Source organism: Saimiri boliviensis, chromosome 2, assembly GCF_048565385.1.
Source record: "Saimiri boliviensis isolate mSaiBol1 chromosome 2, mSaiBol1.pri, whole genome shotgun sequence".
Classification (NCBI taxonomy): Eukaryota; Metazoa; Chordata; class Mammalia; order Primates; family Cebidae; genus Saimiri; species Saimiri boliviensis.
The window spans coordinates 144,720,501-144,736,611 of NC_133450.1; the positions used below are offsets into that span (position 1 = coordinate 144,720,501).

Genomic DNA, 16,111 nt, shown 5'->3' on the forward strand with positions numbered 1-16,111 from the left:
GGGACCCCAGAGCTGATGGCGTTTACTCCCCAGCATGCGTCCAATCGTGGGTTTTGCTGCAAAGCCCAGCCGAGCCTATGAAAGCACAGCTGTTCTGAGCAATCCTCTGACCAATTTTGTTATGTCTCTGAACACAAAAACTGAAAGTTCATGATGGTCAACCACTTACAGTCTTCTTTAACTTATTTTGGACACACATACACCTTTTCAAGGGATAAACAAGGATATTTTTCAGAGGGACTTGTCCTTTTGAAGGAAATCATATTATCCTCCTTTCTCACAACATTGACAAGATATTTTCTGAAAGCAATACAGAAACTCTGGTGTGTTTTGCTTAAGAACAGTAGTCTCAGTCTGTTCAAAGTATCTTAAATGGTTATTTTGAGGGAACTCAAGACTTAGGAAATTTTTCCACAGATCTTCCATAATAACTCTACTCTTCAAACAGCAGAAGGCAGCCCCTGGCTCCATCTCCCTTCTATGTCTGGCCATTTCTGTCTTGTGGTAAACCATTAGCTGGTGAACGCCTCCAACCTGGAGACCAGAATATGCCGAGGACCATTTGACAGTTCTTTCTTTTGTCTTCTTTATGCCCAATTGTGGTCATAAATAGATATATTTTCTTTATTAAATATCCGAGTGCTTAGTTTAACTGGGGAGACATAGGGTGTGCTATTTTTTTTTTCCTGTCTTCGTTCCTCTAGCCAATTTAGGAAGGACCAAAAGTTAAATCTTGTTAAAGAATTAAGCAAGACATGAACAAAGAAATGAAGACAGAGTTGAAGTCAAAACCAACAGAAAACTCAGCAGGATAAATCACATTGACACTTAGGTATCTGAAAGAATATCAGCGCTACACGTGGCCTTTGAATGTCTAACCCCTCATTTTACAAAGAGCTGGGATTACAGGTGCCCGCCACTGTGCCCGGCTAATTTCTGTATTTTTTTTTTTTTTTTTTTTTTTTGAGATGGAGTTCCGCTCTTGTTACCCAGGCTGGAGTGCAATGGCGCGATCTCGGCTCACCGCAACCTCCGCCTCCTGGGTTCAGGCAATTCTCCTGCCTCAGCCTCCTCAGTAGCTGGGATTACAGGCACGTGCTACCATGCCCAGCTAATTTTTTTGTATTTTTGGTAGAGACGGGGTTTCACCATGTTGACCAGGATGGTCTCGATCTCTCGACCTTGTGATCCACCCACCTCAGCCTCCCAAAGTGCTGGGATTACAGGCTTGAGCCACCGCGCCCGGCCTAATTTCTGTATTTTTAATAGAGACGGAGCTTCACCATGTTGGCCAGGCTAGTCTTGAACTCCTGATCTCAGGTGATCTGCCTTCCTTGGCCTCCCAAAGTGCTGGGACAACAGGCTTGAGCCACCACGCCAGGCCGATTTCTTTCTTTTTTAACTTTGCTTCTGTCTTCACGTGTTTTATCCACTCGAACTGGCATTCTCCTCAAGCCTATAACCATGGCCAGTGATTATATCATCTTAGCTATGAGAAAAGAAGGGAATCTCTTCCCCTGTTTCTAGGTTAAACATCATCTCTCAAGGACTTCAATGCCTTTGGGTCACACACCCATCCTGTACCCAGGAAAGCAGAGCAATCAGATTGGCACCCACTGAACCACAATACTGAAGAGAGGTAGAAACAGTTCAACCATAAAAGGGGTTCTTCTCTTTGCAGAAGAACCGCAGAGGGCTGGGAAGGCAAACACTACATGCATCTCCCCTCTGTCCTTTGCACAGCTCTGCCCAGTGACCCCATCTCCATTTTCATCAGTGATCTCAAGCCTGAGATGTTTTGCTGATATACGCTGTCTCCCACACAGTTTAGTTCATCATCCACACAGGTAGACTACTTAGAATGAGTTACTACCCCAGCAGAAATCCGAGTTTCAACAGAAGGTCAATGATTAACATTTTATCCCAAACCAAAGTGCTAGGTAATATTATAAAAGCAAGAAGTTTTTATTTTAAAATCACTGAATCCTTATTGCTCTGAATTGCACGTGACCTCAAATAGCTGAACTCAGAAGATGATATCTCATTGAGAACTATTTACCATGCAAGAATTCTTTATCTCTCTAAGCTTTAGCAAAAAGCCCATCTTTCCTACACACCCTGTCCTGTCATCTCAGATTGAACTACTGAGATTTATTAGTTGTATTTCTCTAAGACAACTCAAAAATATTTCACCCCTTTTGTTAGAAAACTACAGAATTGTTTCTTCTGCAGAAATCTCAATGACTCTTCATTTCCATTTATGAACTGCATTGTCACAGATATTTTTCAGCCACAGGATTCCAGAGCTTCCCCATATCTCACTAATTTCAAATTATATGAAGGCCAGCAGTAGTGGACGTTCACTGCTCTTCCCTCCACACAAATGGGGGCTCCTGTGTTCCGAGCTCACTGCTAATTGGCCACAATCGGTTGCATCAGGATAATCTCCTGATCCAGTGGGTAGTCATCAAAAATCTTCCCCAGGATTTTAAAAAATTATGGTAATAAACACTTCACATTACATTTACAACCTTAAACATTTTCCAAGCGTATAGTTTCATAGTGTTAAGCACATTTACACTGCTGTGCCATCAATCTCAAGAACTTTTTCATCTTGCAAAGCTGAAACTCATTAAACACTGCAGCTGAAGCCCATTAAACACCCCTCCATGTCTCCTTTCTCCAGCCCCTGGCAACCACCATTCTACTTTCTGTCTCTATGAATTTGACCACTCTAGGCACCTCCCATAAGTGGTATCATATAGGCTGTGTCTTTTTGTGACTGGCTTCTTTCACTTAGCATAAAGTCCTCGAGGTTCATCCTTGTAGTATGTGTCAGAACATCCTTCCTATTAAAGGTTGAAAATATTGTATCATATGTATTATATATACCACATTTTTAAAATCCATTCATTCATCAGTGGACACCTTCGGGCTCTTGTGAATAATGCTGCTGTAAACACGGGTATACAAATATTTCTTCAAGTCCCTGCTTTCAATTCTTTTGGATATATACCCAAAATTGATACTACTGAATCATACGGTAGCTCTATTTTATTTTTGGTTCTTAGTTTTTGCATTTAAAAAAGTTTAAATAGCTGGGTGCGGTGGCTCACATCTGTAATCCGAGCACTTTAGGAGGCTGAGGCGGGCAGATCACGAGGTCAGGAGTTCAAGACCAGCCTGGCCAACATGGTGAAACCCCGTCTCTACTAAAAATACAAAAATTAGCCAGGTGTGGTGGCAGGTATCTGTAATCCCAGCTACTTGAGGGGCTGAGGCAGGAAAATTGCTTAAACCTGGGAGGTGGAGGCTGCAGTGAGCCAAGACGGCGTCATTGCACTCCAGCCTGGGTGACGGAGCGAGACTCTGTCTCAAAAAAAAAAAAAAAAAAAAAAAAAGTTTAAATAAATACTTTGTTACTCAGGCTGATCTCAAACTCCTGGCCTCAAGTGATCCTCCCAAAGTGCTACAATTATAAGAATTAGCCACTGCTCCCTGCCCTGTTTTACCTTGATGTTTTTGAGGAACCTTCATACTTTTTCCCATAGTGGCTATACCATTTTACACTCTCACCAACAGTGCACAAGGATTCAGATTTCTTCATATCCTTGCCAACACTTATTTTCTGTTTTGTTTTGTTAATAGTAGCTATCCTAATAGACGTAAGATACTTCCCCAGGATTTTTAACTAGAACTGAGAAAATTGGTCTTTCCTATGACAGAAGCTCAGAAGCTATGCTGTAGGGGTGGGACTCTAGAGTTGTCATGTTTCTTTCTCTTTCTATTTTTATTTTTTTATTTTTTTTTCCAGCATCTCACTCTGTTGCCCAAGGTGGTGCAATCACACACAGTTCACTGCAGCCTTGACTTCCTCAGGCTCAGGTGATCCTCCCAACTCAACCTCCCAAGTAACTGGGACTACAGGTGTGTACCACTAAACCGTCCTAATTTTTGTATTCTTTGGAGAGGTGGGGTTTTGCCATGTTGTTCAGACTCGTCTCATACTGGGCTTAAGCAATCCACCTGCCTCTGCTTCCCAAAGTGCTGGGATTACAGGAGCGAGACACCATGCCCAGCCACAGTCATGTTTCTTGACACGTGAAGGAAGATGATCCATATTGAGTGTTTAGGGTACTAATTACTACAATCCTTCTCCCCTCCAAAGTTCTGAGTCCAACTGAAACCTGCTCACAGAAGCATAATAGACTCCAATAAAGACGGTAATAGCAGCTTCAGTACTTTTCAAGGTGGATTGGAGACTGTGACTAGAAGCCAGATAGATGCAGGCTGGTCTTCCCATTCCTCTTCCCCAGCAAATGGAATTTACTTAAAAGGTAGTGGCCGGCCTATGTCCCGCCTTGCAACAGAGGCAGAGAAGGCCCCTGTGAATCAACTGCAGAAAATGAACAAGACCAAAGACAAAACTGCATGCTACTTGGGGACAGGCAAGATCCAAAGGAGAAGCAGAGGGAGTAGGCCAGCCTGTATAATGAGCCTTTTGCCAACCTCAGCAGCCTGAATGAGTCATTCCTTCATCCTGGGAGGATATAGGTAGTCTGAAAAAAAGAAAGCTTGGTCCCCAAAACATCTGAGGACTTTATGACTTAGGCTGACATCTGAAGAGAGAAGGAAATGTCCCTTTTCCTTACCTCCCAGTGTTTCTTATGTTTGGCTTGCTTAGTTGTTGTTTGGAGATAGGGTCTTGCTCTGTTGCCCAGGCTGGAGCGCAATGGCACTAGCACGGGGTTCACTGCAGCCTCCACCTCCCGGGTTCAAACGATTCTCCTACCTCAGCCTCTCAAGTAGCTAGGATTACAGGCGTGTGCTACCATGCCTGGCTAATTTTTATTTATTATTATTTTGAAGATTTGTATTTACTTTAAGTTCCAAGATACATGTGCAGAACGTGCAGATTTGTTACATAGGTATACTGCACATTTTAAAACTTTCTGTAGAGGTGGAGTCTTGCCATGTTTCCTAGGCTGGTCTCAAACTCCTCGATGCAAGCAATCCACATGCCTAAGCCTCCCAAAGTGCTGGGATTCCAAAGTGCTGTGAGCCACAGGGTGCAGGCCTCGTTTGGCTTTCTTAACCCCTAGGGCGTAGCATAACCAGATGCAGCTGTTCACCCTGGGCAAGGGAGCTGAGTGACTCTGAGCCCTCCCCCTCATCCGGGAGCCTTGATCCCGGCTGTCAATCACAACTCCTTGAGGAGTCCTCCTGAGGTCAGTGATTGGACTCTGGAGGTTCTGAAATGGGTAAGAACAGAACATTGGTTGCATTTACTGAAGGTCATAAATGTCCTAGGCTGGAAATTCACTCCCCAGTCTTCCATCTTACATTTTCTCAGGTCAGACATTCAATAGAGTTCACTACAGATTATGCAGTGAACTCAAATGAAGGCATAAAACTTCTCCAAATAATAAATGCCAGCAATATTAAAATGCCCTGACTTGAAATACATGAAATACTTCACATTATTAAATTCTCAGGGAGGTATTAAGGTCTAAAAAAATGTAATTTTTCTTGAAAATTGAGGTCTAAAGAAATTAAAAGTCCCAAAATTATTTCCTCTCCAATTTTTTTTTTTGGGGGGGGTTTGGGGTCAGCCAGAGGGTTCATTTAGCAATGGTGATAGTCTGCCTCCTGAACAGCTGCAGTCCCCTGCAGAAGAACCTTGGCCTCAGGCTCTCCAAAATGCCACTCTCTTGGGCAGCTGTCCTGAGTCCATGACTTGTGAACTTAACTGGCAGAAATCCAGTCTTGTGAAGTCAGTCCTGCTGCCATGGGGCCCTCCCCAAGCCTGGCAGAAGTCCAGGGTTGCCTGAGGCCTGTGTTCCTGCTGGGGTGGCTCTCCTCTGAAGCTGCTGCTTCTCAAAACCATTAAAAGTCAACTGCTTTCTGAGAGGCATCTCTTAAGGTAAGATTTTCCCAGCTCTAGCAAGCATCCTGCCTCATCCACATGGGACTGTGAAGTCCTTGGAGAAATGAAGTTATTTCTCATTTCCCTGGGAGTTTCTCCTGATAGGAGGCCCACTGGTGCTTCAGCCTGCAGGGCTAGGGCAGATACAGGAGGCCAAGGACCAACAAAGGCCAAAGGCATGAGACTTTCCTTCTATGGAGAACAGGTGAGATGGAATAGCCAGATGGATAAGAATCGTGTTTGTAGAGAAAAATCATGGGTTTCCTGATGAGAAACATGGAGAAATCCTAAATGATTATAATATTTGTAAACTGTGAAGATAATTTAACTCAGGTTTGTGGAAAGTTTCATCATGGTCCTCTTGAAGAAAGCAATCACTTGAAAAGCATGGCAAAATCACAGGCAATTGATGGTTTTAGACCTGAAGTTCTGTTTTAAAGTGACAGGTTTAAAACATTAACCCCAGGAAAAGACTCAGGACAAATCTACTCTTGTTAGTGAGAGAAAACACCACACTGTATCTTGTCTTTTATATTCAACATCTAGGGCTTAACCACTATGGACTTCACATGTAGGGTGAATGATTTCAGGGAAAAGTTATTTAAATTAAAATTTTAAATATTTAATTTCTTTTTATTTTGAGATGGAGTTGCCCAGACTGGAGTGCAATGGCATGATCTCAGCTCACTGCAACCTCCACCTCCTGGGTTTAAGTGAGTCTCCTGTCTCTGTCTCCCGAGTAGCTGGGATTACAGGCACTAGCCACCACGCCCAGCTAATTTTGTATTTTTAGTAGAGACAGGGTTTCACCATGTTGGTCAGGCTGGTCTTGAACTCCTGACCTCAGATGATCCGCCTGCCTCAGTCTCTGAAACTGTTGGGATTATGGGCGTGAGCCACTGCACCCAGCAATTTTTACAAAAACAAAAATGAATGGAATGGAAAGCTGTAACAAAACATTTTGAGGCATTAGCCAATTTAAACTTGCAGTTGTTATACCAACTAAATTGGAAAAGAGAGCAACTGTAGAAAGTTATATAAGCCTAGGTGTCCCTGAAGAATAGAAAATGAATACCATGTTTCTTAGCCTCACTTGCTGTTCCAGCCATGCATCACAAAAACAGCCTGCAGTTTCCTCTCCCATGAGCAGCAGTGTGAACCTGGGTGTGACTCACTGCTGCACCCTCTCTGTTACATAGCTCTGTTCTTTTGTTACACTTGGTGACAGTAAATATATGTGGAACAATATTTGTTCAGGAAATATGCAAAGGCCACACGGTGAAGGAAGAAAACAGGTTTAGAAGTCAGCAAATCCTGCTTCTACCTTGTGCTACTTGAAGCCCCCTAACCAAGTTAATCTATACCTCTTGCACCTCATTTCTTCTTCTTTAAAATAATAACAACTGTTACTCCCTATACGTTTGCAAGATTTGGAATAATATACAAAAGTGTCTCCTATCCGGTTATAATACGGAACTTGATTCTTAGGTAAGATGTACATAAAGTTTGGCTTTGGCATAAAGAAATTAGAGCTGGTTATTTGGCATACTGATTTTAGTGTTTTCAAACCCTGCTCAAATTTTATCATTTAAGATGCTGAACTAGGATTATCTAGCTCTTAAGATTTTGTGGAGTTTTCTTGTTTTCTTAAAGAGATAAAAGCTGCCTTCACATTTGAAGGACTTTGAGGACCGTCTTTCTAAGACATTAAATAAACCAACTAATTTTCACTGATCTCTCTGAAACAAGCTAGTTATTATTTAATCTATAAGTGGGTCCTTATCTATTTCTAAACTGTCAGGGTTGCTTTTTTTTTTTTTTTTTTCCAATTCACAGTTGTTTAAAATGTACAAACTGCACTAAGAGAATTCAGGCATTCTCTGAGTCGTTTCAGCCCCAGTCACTCACTATGTGCCTTTGTTAGCAGCCAGGTGTACCAACCCAGTGCCCCAGTCACAGGGCAAAGTCTTACTGTTTTTTAACTTTTTGACCAAATTATATCGGAAAATTCTCAGGTATAGTGTCAATTTGAAGAAGACTCAGGTTTTCAGTGTCACGAAAGGGTTCTGAAAAGGGAAATCTGAAGAAAATTACCCTAAGACTATTGAAAGGTAAAGAGCTCAAGGAAGGTAGGTCTGGGAAGTAATTTGCAAATGCAGAAATGACTTATAGCCATAAAATAAAACAAATGCGGGAAAGACTTGTGCTGTCCTACCAGTAGCAGTTTTGTCAGAGGTACAGCAGATGGTTGAAATGCTAGGCAGTATTTCCCAACAGTAGGACATGTCCTATTAGTGAACTGCGAAACATACTTAGTGGGTTGCCAACATAATTTTCTTTAAAGGCATGGAATAGAAAGCACATGCATGAGTCACTAGAAGTACAATAAGAGTTGTTTGGTGCAATTTTCCATTAATTACATGTGCACACAAGGAAGGTGGGGCCAGGACACTACTTTTTACTTTGCAGAAAACTTCATTTTTACTGTGGGTTGTGATTAAGTTAAAAACCTTTGACTGTGCTATGTAGGCAATTCCAACACTTCAGGAATACAAAGCTCTGAAAAAAGGTTATGTAGTAAAACTCATTTTCATTCAGATTGCTAAGGAAATAGGTCAGACAAACTGCTGAAGAAAAAAATGGACACAGAGCGTAAAGGGTAACTTAGTACACACTTTCATTTACTACGATGAAAAAGAATTTTAAAAATTGTCTGTTTTACATAAAACCATGTTTATTTTCGATCAAACATCCTAGAATCAAACGGAGTAAAATGTGAGAAGCCCCCCTTTATTCCTCCTTCAGCAGATAAAATCACTGTCAACAGCTTGATATGTAGAACTAAAGATTCTTTTCTAGGGTGCACACAGGCATATGTGCTACCAATAGGTAAACAGGCTTTAACTATACAAATGTAAACAGGAGTGTGTGGGTACTGTGCAACTTGTTCTTCCTGTCGATGTCTTAGAAATATTTTCTGTCCACACTAGACAGCTATTGTCTTTATCTGCTGCAGAGTACTATATGTCAGACATTAGTATGTACTAATTCAACAATTTCTGCATTTCTGTACATTTATGCTGTTTCTAATTTTTTATTATCTTAAAAAATACTTCACATAGTCTTGTATCTGATGCTTTAAGCACTTGTGTGATTATTTTTTTAGGCTGGATGCCTACAATTAGTCATTAGATCAAAGGCTGGAGACGTTTCATGTGTTGATAAACAGTTAAACTGTCCATCCAGAAAGCTGCATCAATTTCTACAATGACTGAGAGTACTCTTGCTCCCATTATCTCCAGCACTATGACCAATCTTTAATATCTGCCATTTCAATGTACTGAAAAACAGTATCTCATTTTAATTTTCCTGATTGCTTACGAAGTTGAATTTTTTTATGTTTGTAGTCTGTATTTCTTATTTACAAAATATTTTAATGTCCTTTGCCCAATTTTCATTTTGTTTGTAGGTGCTCTTTATATTATTTTAAATCTTCTGTTTTATTACATATATTTTCCCATTCTTTTACTTATAAAATCTAATTTTATCAAAGTTTTATAAAAAGTAAAAGGTTTTACTTTTTAAAAATGTAATCAAATCTATCATATTTTTTTTCTTTCCTGGCTTCTGGGTTTTGTGTCTTGGTTGGGAATGCCTTTCTTACACTACATTTATTACATTTTTTCCCAGTATTTTCTTCTAGTTACTTTTACATTTCCATGTTTAATTCATTTTTTTCATCCATGATACAAGAACGAGTAGTAAATAACCTCAATATCATTTACTGAATAGTTGAAACCCTTCTCTACCAACTTGCGGTGCAGTTTTATATATATATAATTGCTCTGTTCCTAGGTTCTTGGTTTCATACCTGTAAGTGATTGTTTATTCCTGTGTGAACAGCACATTTACTCTAGCTCCATGGATGGCTGAGATCTAATCAAAATTGCTTTATGCCTGATGTCTTTCAGATGAATGTTATAATCAGGTTATTACATCCATTTAAAAAGTTTTGCTGCGGTTATATGAAATTGCTTTGAATTTATAAATAAATTTGGTAGAACTGATATATTTATGATGTTGGGTCTTATAAATGGCATGCCTCTATTTCTGTGTTTCTTTTATACACTCTAGCATAGATGTATCATTTTATTTATATAGGCCTTACATTTCTGGTTAACCTTATTTCTAGATAATACTTCTTGCAGCTATTGTGGATTGGAGTCTACTTCCTCAAATGTTTTCTAATTGGTCCTGCCGGTGTGCACAAACACTTTCATACCAGTGTGTTGGTGTTGTGCACAGCCTCCTTACTAGGCTTTATTAGCTGTAAGAGCATCTCAGTAAATCATCATGGGGAATTTTTTCTCCAAAAAAACCCCCCCATATTTACAAAAAGTGACAGCCTTGTCTCATTTCCCAAAATGCATACCTTTTAGTACCGTTTTTGTCTTAGCAAAAACTTTTCACCAAGTTTGTTTCCTGTAGATTTCTGTGAGGTATATTTAATCAAGCCACGAAGCTAAGCTAAGGAAGTTTCTTTCTATTTCGAGACTGTTAAGAGTACCAGAGGATGTGGAATTTATCACGTGCTCTTTCAGCTTGTGAAGATGACTGCATAATTCTTTAATCTGTTAATTTAGTGAGCGACAGTGAGTTACTCGACTCAATCTTGCATGTTTTCATATAAATCTTACTTGAAAATGATGTATCTTTTACTACACTGCTGAATGCAAACTTCTAGTTTTATTTTGGATTTTTGCATCTACATTAATTGAATCTGGTTTAGTTTTCCTTGTGCTTTATTTGTGCAGTTTGCTATAAGGATTATGCTAACCATATGGAATGAATTAGAGAGCTTTACATTTCTTTTCTATCCTCTGGAATGGTTTACAAATAAATGTGACCCTGGAAGGTTTCTCTTTTTCTTTTCTTAAGTCGGGGTCTCACTCTGTTGCCCAGTGGAGAGAGCAGTGGTGGCATGATCACAGCTCACTGCAGCCTTGAACTCCCAGGCTCAAGCGATCCTCCTATCTCAGTCTCCTGAGTGGCTGGCACTACATGCACAAACCACCTGGCTAAGTTTTTGTTGTTGTCGTTGTTGTTATGTTTTAAATTTTTGCAGAGACAAGAGCTTGCCTAGCCTGATGTCAAACTGCTGGTTTCAGTGATTATCCCACTTTGACCTCCCGAAGTGCTGGGATTACAGGTGTGAGCCACCACACCTGGCCCCTTCAAAGTTTTTCTAATTGTCTTTGTCTTTTGTTTTATTTTTGAGACAGAGTTTCACTTGTCTTCCAGGCTGGAGTGCAGTGGTGCAATCTTGGCTCACTCCAACCTCTGCCTCCTGGGTTCAAGCAATTCTCATGTCTCAGCCTCCTGAGAAGTTGGGATTATAGATGCCCACCACCACACCTGGCTTTTTGTATTTTTAGTAGAGATGGGGTTTCACCATGTTGGCCAAGCTGGTCTTGAACTCCTGACCTCAGGTGATCTGCCTGCCTCGGTGTCCCAAAGTGCTGGGATTACAGGAGTGAGCCACCATGCCCGGCCTCTTTTTAAAAATAAGTTCTTGTCCTATTTTTTCAATTTCTCCTAAGATGTTTCATTTATTTGCTTTTTCTACTTTTTATCAATTTTTACAATCCATATTTTTTAAAAGTCACATTTCATCTAGTCTTTCAAATTTATTGGTTTGATGCTATACAGTTATTTGTAATAAATTATAAATAGTAAACTTGTAATTTAAAATATCTGTTGTATTTGTAGGTATCCTTCTAAAATTATTCCTAATGCTGGCAATTTTTGTTAGTTACTTCTTGCCCTTTATTCTTTATCATAGTTTGCAATGGTTTTTTATTTTAAAAATCCTGTTTCACTGATCAAAATTTGCTTTGTATTTTACTCATTTCTGCTTTTTACCAATTCCTCACCTTTCTTTGGGTTTATCTTTTTTTTTTTTTTTTGAGACCAAGTTTCACTCTTATTGCCCAGGCTGGAGTGCAATGGTATGATCTTGGCCCAGTGCAACCTCCACCTCCCAGGTTGAAGCAATTCTCCTGCCTCAGCCTCCCGAGTAGCTGAGATTACAGGCATGTGCCACCATGACCAGCTAATTTTTGTATTTTTAGTAGAGATAGGGTTTCTCCATGTTGGTCAAGCTGGTCTCAAACTCCCAACCTCAGGTGATCTGCCTGCCTTGGCCTCCCAAAGAGCTGGGATTACAGGTGTGAGTCACCATGCCCGGCCTGGTTTATCTTTTCCTTAGTTTTAAATTGTTAATTCATCTCTTTTATCTTCTTTCTGGAAAGTAAATCAAATTCTATAAAATTTCCTCTAACACCTATTTGGGTAGAATTCCTCAGCGTTAGAGAAGTATTTTTTATTAATTCTAAGCAGTTTGCAATTTGTTTGGATTTCTCCTTTAAATGAGTTATTTAGAAGATTACTTGAAAATTTCCAAGTGGACAGCCCCTTTGCTATTATTATTACATTATATAAAGAACACATGATCTGTATGATCTTTGAATTTTGTAAATTTTTTTTCCTTCATATGAATCATTTATATGAATGTTCCATTGGTTTTCCAAGAGAATATGCTTTGTATTCAAGACAGATACAAAATATTTATGTTCGACGGTATCTTTCATATCTTGATCTACTAATGGGCAAGAGGGATCTGAGTTTTTTTCAGCTCTAATATTATACAGTAAAACTGATTTTTTGAAAAGTGTGCAGTTCTATAAATTTAAACATATGTATAGACTCATGTTACCACCATATTCAGGATACAGAAATGTTTATCATCAAAAAAACCAAAAAAACCAAAAAACCCCTCCTTCTCACAGCTTTTTTGTAATCAACTCTCCCCAACCCCAACACCTGGCAACCACCAATCTGTTCTGTCACTATAGTTTTGTCTTTTCAAGAATGTCATATAAACGGAATAATACAGAATGTAGCCTTCTGAGACTGGCTTTTTCACTCACCATATGATGTGCAGATTCATCCAAATTGTGACATGTGTGCCATCATATCGATGCATCTCTATCCAGTCACCTGTTGGAAGACATCTTGGTGACTATAGAGCTGCTATAAATATCCATGCACAGGTTTTGTGTGAATGTAAGTTTTCATCTCTAAATACCCAGGGTCATATGGTATGTGTGTGTTAGCATTTAAAGAAACTGCCTGTTTTGAGTGACTAAGTCATTTTGCATTTCTACTAGCTGTGAGGAACTCCAGTTGCTCTGCATATTTATCAGCATATCAAATTGCAGATATATTTCAAAAATCTTCTGCAACACTGATATCAGCCAAAAGAATCTTTGTCCCGTTTACTGATTTTCACCTTGGGTTCTATTTAGTCTGAAGTTAACACAGCCACGTTTACTCTTTAGCATTTGCCTGGTATACTTTTTTCATCTCTTCATAATCCATGACAGTGTTGTAGATTTTGCAAATAGCAAAATGGGATTTCGTGTTTTTACTCAAGCCTAAAGATTCCAGAATTTAACCTGTTCATGCTTATTATGAGGAAATAACTTGATGTTGCTATATTGTGGATTTAAAAAATTTCTATGTAGCTTGTTTCTTTTTTCTTTCCTGTCGTTGGATCTAAAAAATTCATTCCCTCTTTTCGGGTAGTTTTGTAGCTGTTAAAGTCGTTGATATATATTTGCTTCGCTCTCGTCTCATGGCAAATGACAATTATGCACTTTCCTGGTCTGTTGAATTCAGGCATAGCCATGTGACTTTCTTTGGTCAAATAAATGTGAAGTGACAGATGTCACCTCTAGAAAAAAGCTTTACATCACAATATATGCTGCATCACATTCTTTCTTTCCTTGGACACTACAACCAGCAATGCTCCAAATAGTGACGTTCCACCAGCCTCGCTCCTAGATCAAGAGTGGTATTCAATAGGGGCCTCTAGCCAATCTGCCAAAGGCAAATTGCATGGGCACAACTATACCTACGTTGTTGAAAGTAATTAAAATTTGGGAGCTGTTAATGCATCATCACCTAACCTATTCTTACTAACATACTCTTAACTTTATATATATTTTAATATATTTTTTCAATCAACACCTAGAATCAAACACTACCTATATCTTTCCCTTGAATAAGACAAGATCTGGGAGAAGCTTTCACTTTCTATGTCCTGCCCTGCCTCCATTCATGTTAAAACCTAGAATTTTAGTTGGACTTTGTTTTCACATGTTCATTAATATTTATTTAGACGTTTTCTGATTGCAGGCAACTCTAGTGATTATAGAGGGGATTTACAGGTCACAAAGCCAAAGTAGTTTGTCTCACATCTTTATCAGTTTATTTGATTTAAACATCTTTTCATTGGGCTGGGCACAGTGGCTCAGGTGTGTAGTCCCAGCACTTTGGGAGGCCAAGGTGGGAGGATCACTTGAGGCCAAGAGTTCAAATCTAGCCTAACAAAGAGCCCATCTCTACAACAATTTTTAAAACCTAGGCCTGGTGGTGCATTTCAGCTACTTGGGAGGCTGAGCTGGGAGGATCATTTAAGCCCAATGATTGTGGTTACAATGAGCTGTGATCCCATTGCCACACCCCAACCTGGGGGACATGAGACCTTGACTCAAAAAAAATAACAAAAAACATAAAAAACCCCTAATGGATTCATTGTTCATTTTGTTTAGTTACTCTGAGAAACATTTCTTCTAAGTAATTTAGTTGCTGATGAAACATCTAATACCAATTAATATCTTCCATTTCATGAATTTAAGCTTCAACTGAATCCATTCTGCTATACAGTCCGCCTTCTGAGTGTTTCAGTTTTATAATCATATTTTTAATTTCCAGAAACTATAAATATTCATTTTTCATAGCATCCTAGTCTTTAAGGACACAGTGTCTTTATGAATTGCTAAAGGTCTTGATTCATTAATTTAAAATTTTCATGTTTCTTTCTTCTAGTAACTATCTTCTTGAACAGGTTAATTTGTTTTAATTTCATGCCTTCTTTTATGTTACTGGTTGTCTTCAAATTTGATGATTCTTGGCTGCCCATATTTATAAATGAGGGCCTAAGATTAAAGTTTGAAGTGCTGTTTTTTCATCCAAATAGGAATTCTGGTTCACTTTCAATGAACACAAATGATTACAGGCACTTATACGGTGATTATAAACGGAAGTGGCAGGTCACCGTAGTCAGAGAGAGATCATGTGGGCAGCTTAACTTCAGTTCCTCCTTGTAGTCATTTTGGATAATTCCCTTATTCTCCGATCCCAGCTTTCCTGGGTCAGAGCTCCCACTTCAGACAGCTGCTTTCTTAGCCTGGTGGTAAACTCCAGAATCAGATGCTCCAAAGATGAGTGCAATGGCTTAACTGTTCCACCCTTTAATTGACTGGTACGTCAAACATCTGCTTTTTATCTTCCAGAAATTCCACATTGTTCAATTTCTGGTTTTCCAACTCTGCTATCATTTTTAATATTTCTCCAGTCATTTCAAAGGGATTCTAGAAGAGTAAAAGAGTGTGTTCAGTCATCCATGTTAACGTTCTAGCATATAGCTTTTAATCAGAATTTTCCAGAAAACCTAATCATCTCCTATCTTGCTGATCCTCTGAAAATCAAGAGTTACTGTCTTGAGATTAGAGATTCTGTAAAAACCCATTTGAAATTAGACTAACTCATTATTGGACATAGAACTGGATGGGTAAGCAAGAGTGATTTTTGACCACTAGTAATTATGTATGGATTTAAGGCAGGATGACAAGCTCTTTGCTATTATCACATCTGACAATTTTCTTAAAAAAGTTCTGTTTGCATAGATGGTATATGTTCTGCTAAGTACTCAGTAAAGGTGCACAATACACGCTTGTACCTTTCTCTAAATCAAATGAAAATACTATATTTCAAAATTAAATGACGTTATTTCAAGTATATTCGAAGTTTAACAATCACTTACAGGGCTAAAATTGTACACATTTAGCAGCAAAATATCCACATTTATAATTCCAGTGGTACAATTTTCAATGTTTGATAAAATATATGTAAAATATGGAAGAATTTTAAAACATAATTATGTGTACATGTGTATGTCTTTTAAAAATCCGTAAAGAAAACTGGGGCTAGCAGGTACAAGCTCATTTAACTTCTAACTCTTCCCATCTTTGTCTCTGTCCACACTTCCCAGGATCCCCC

General features: G+C 39.0%; 1 protein-coding gene across 3 annotated transcripts in view; it reads right to left on the reverse strand.

Annotated features, from left to right (window-relative positions):
- Window positions 1–933: 933 nt before the first annotated feature.
- Window positions 934–16,111, reverse strand: part of CEP78 (centrosomal protein 78) — a 50,327-nt gene continuing 35,149 nt past the window's right edge. The window contains exon 17 of one of the 3 annotated variants that reach the window (XM_074394626.1): window positions 934–15,423. In XM_074394626.1, the coding sequence (XP_074250727.1) occupies window positions 15,304–15,423 (120 nt within the window). In that variant the 3' untranslated portion in view covers window positions 934–15,303. The remainder of the gene's footprint in view (window positions 15,424–16,111) is intronic. The other 2 variants (XM_074394624.1, XM_039461533.2) reach the window with 2 other exon arrangements.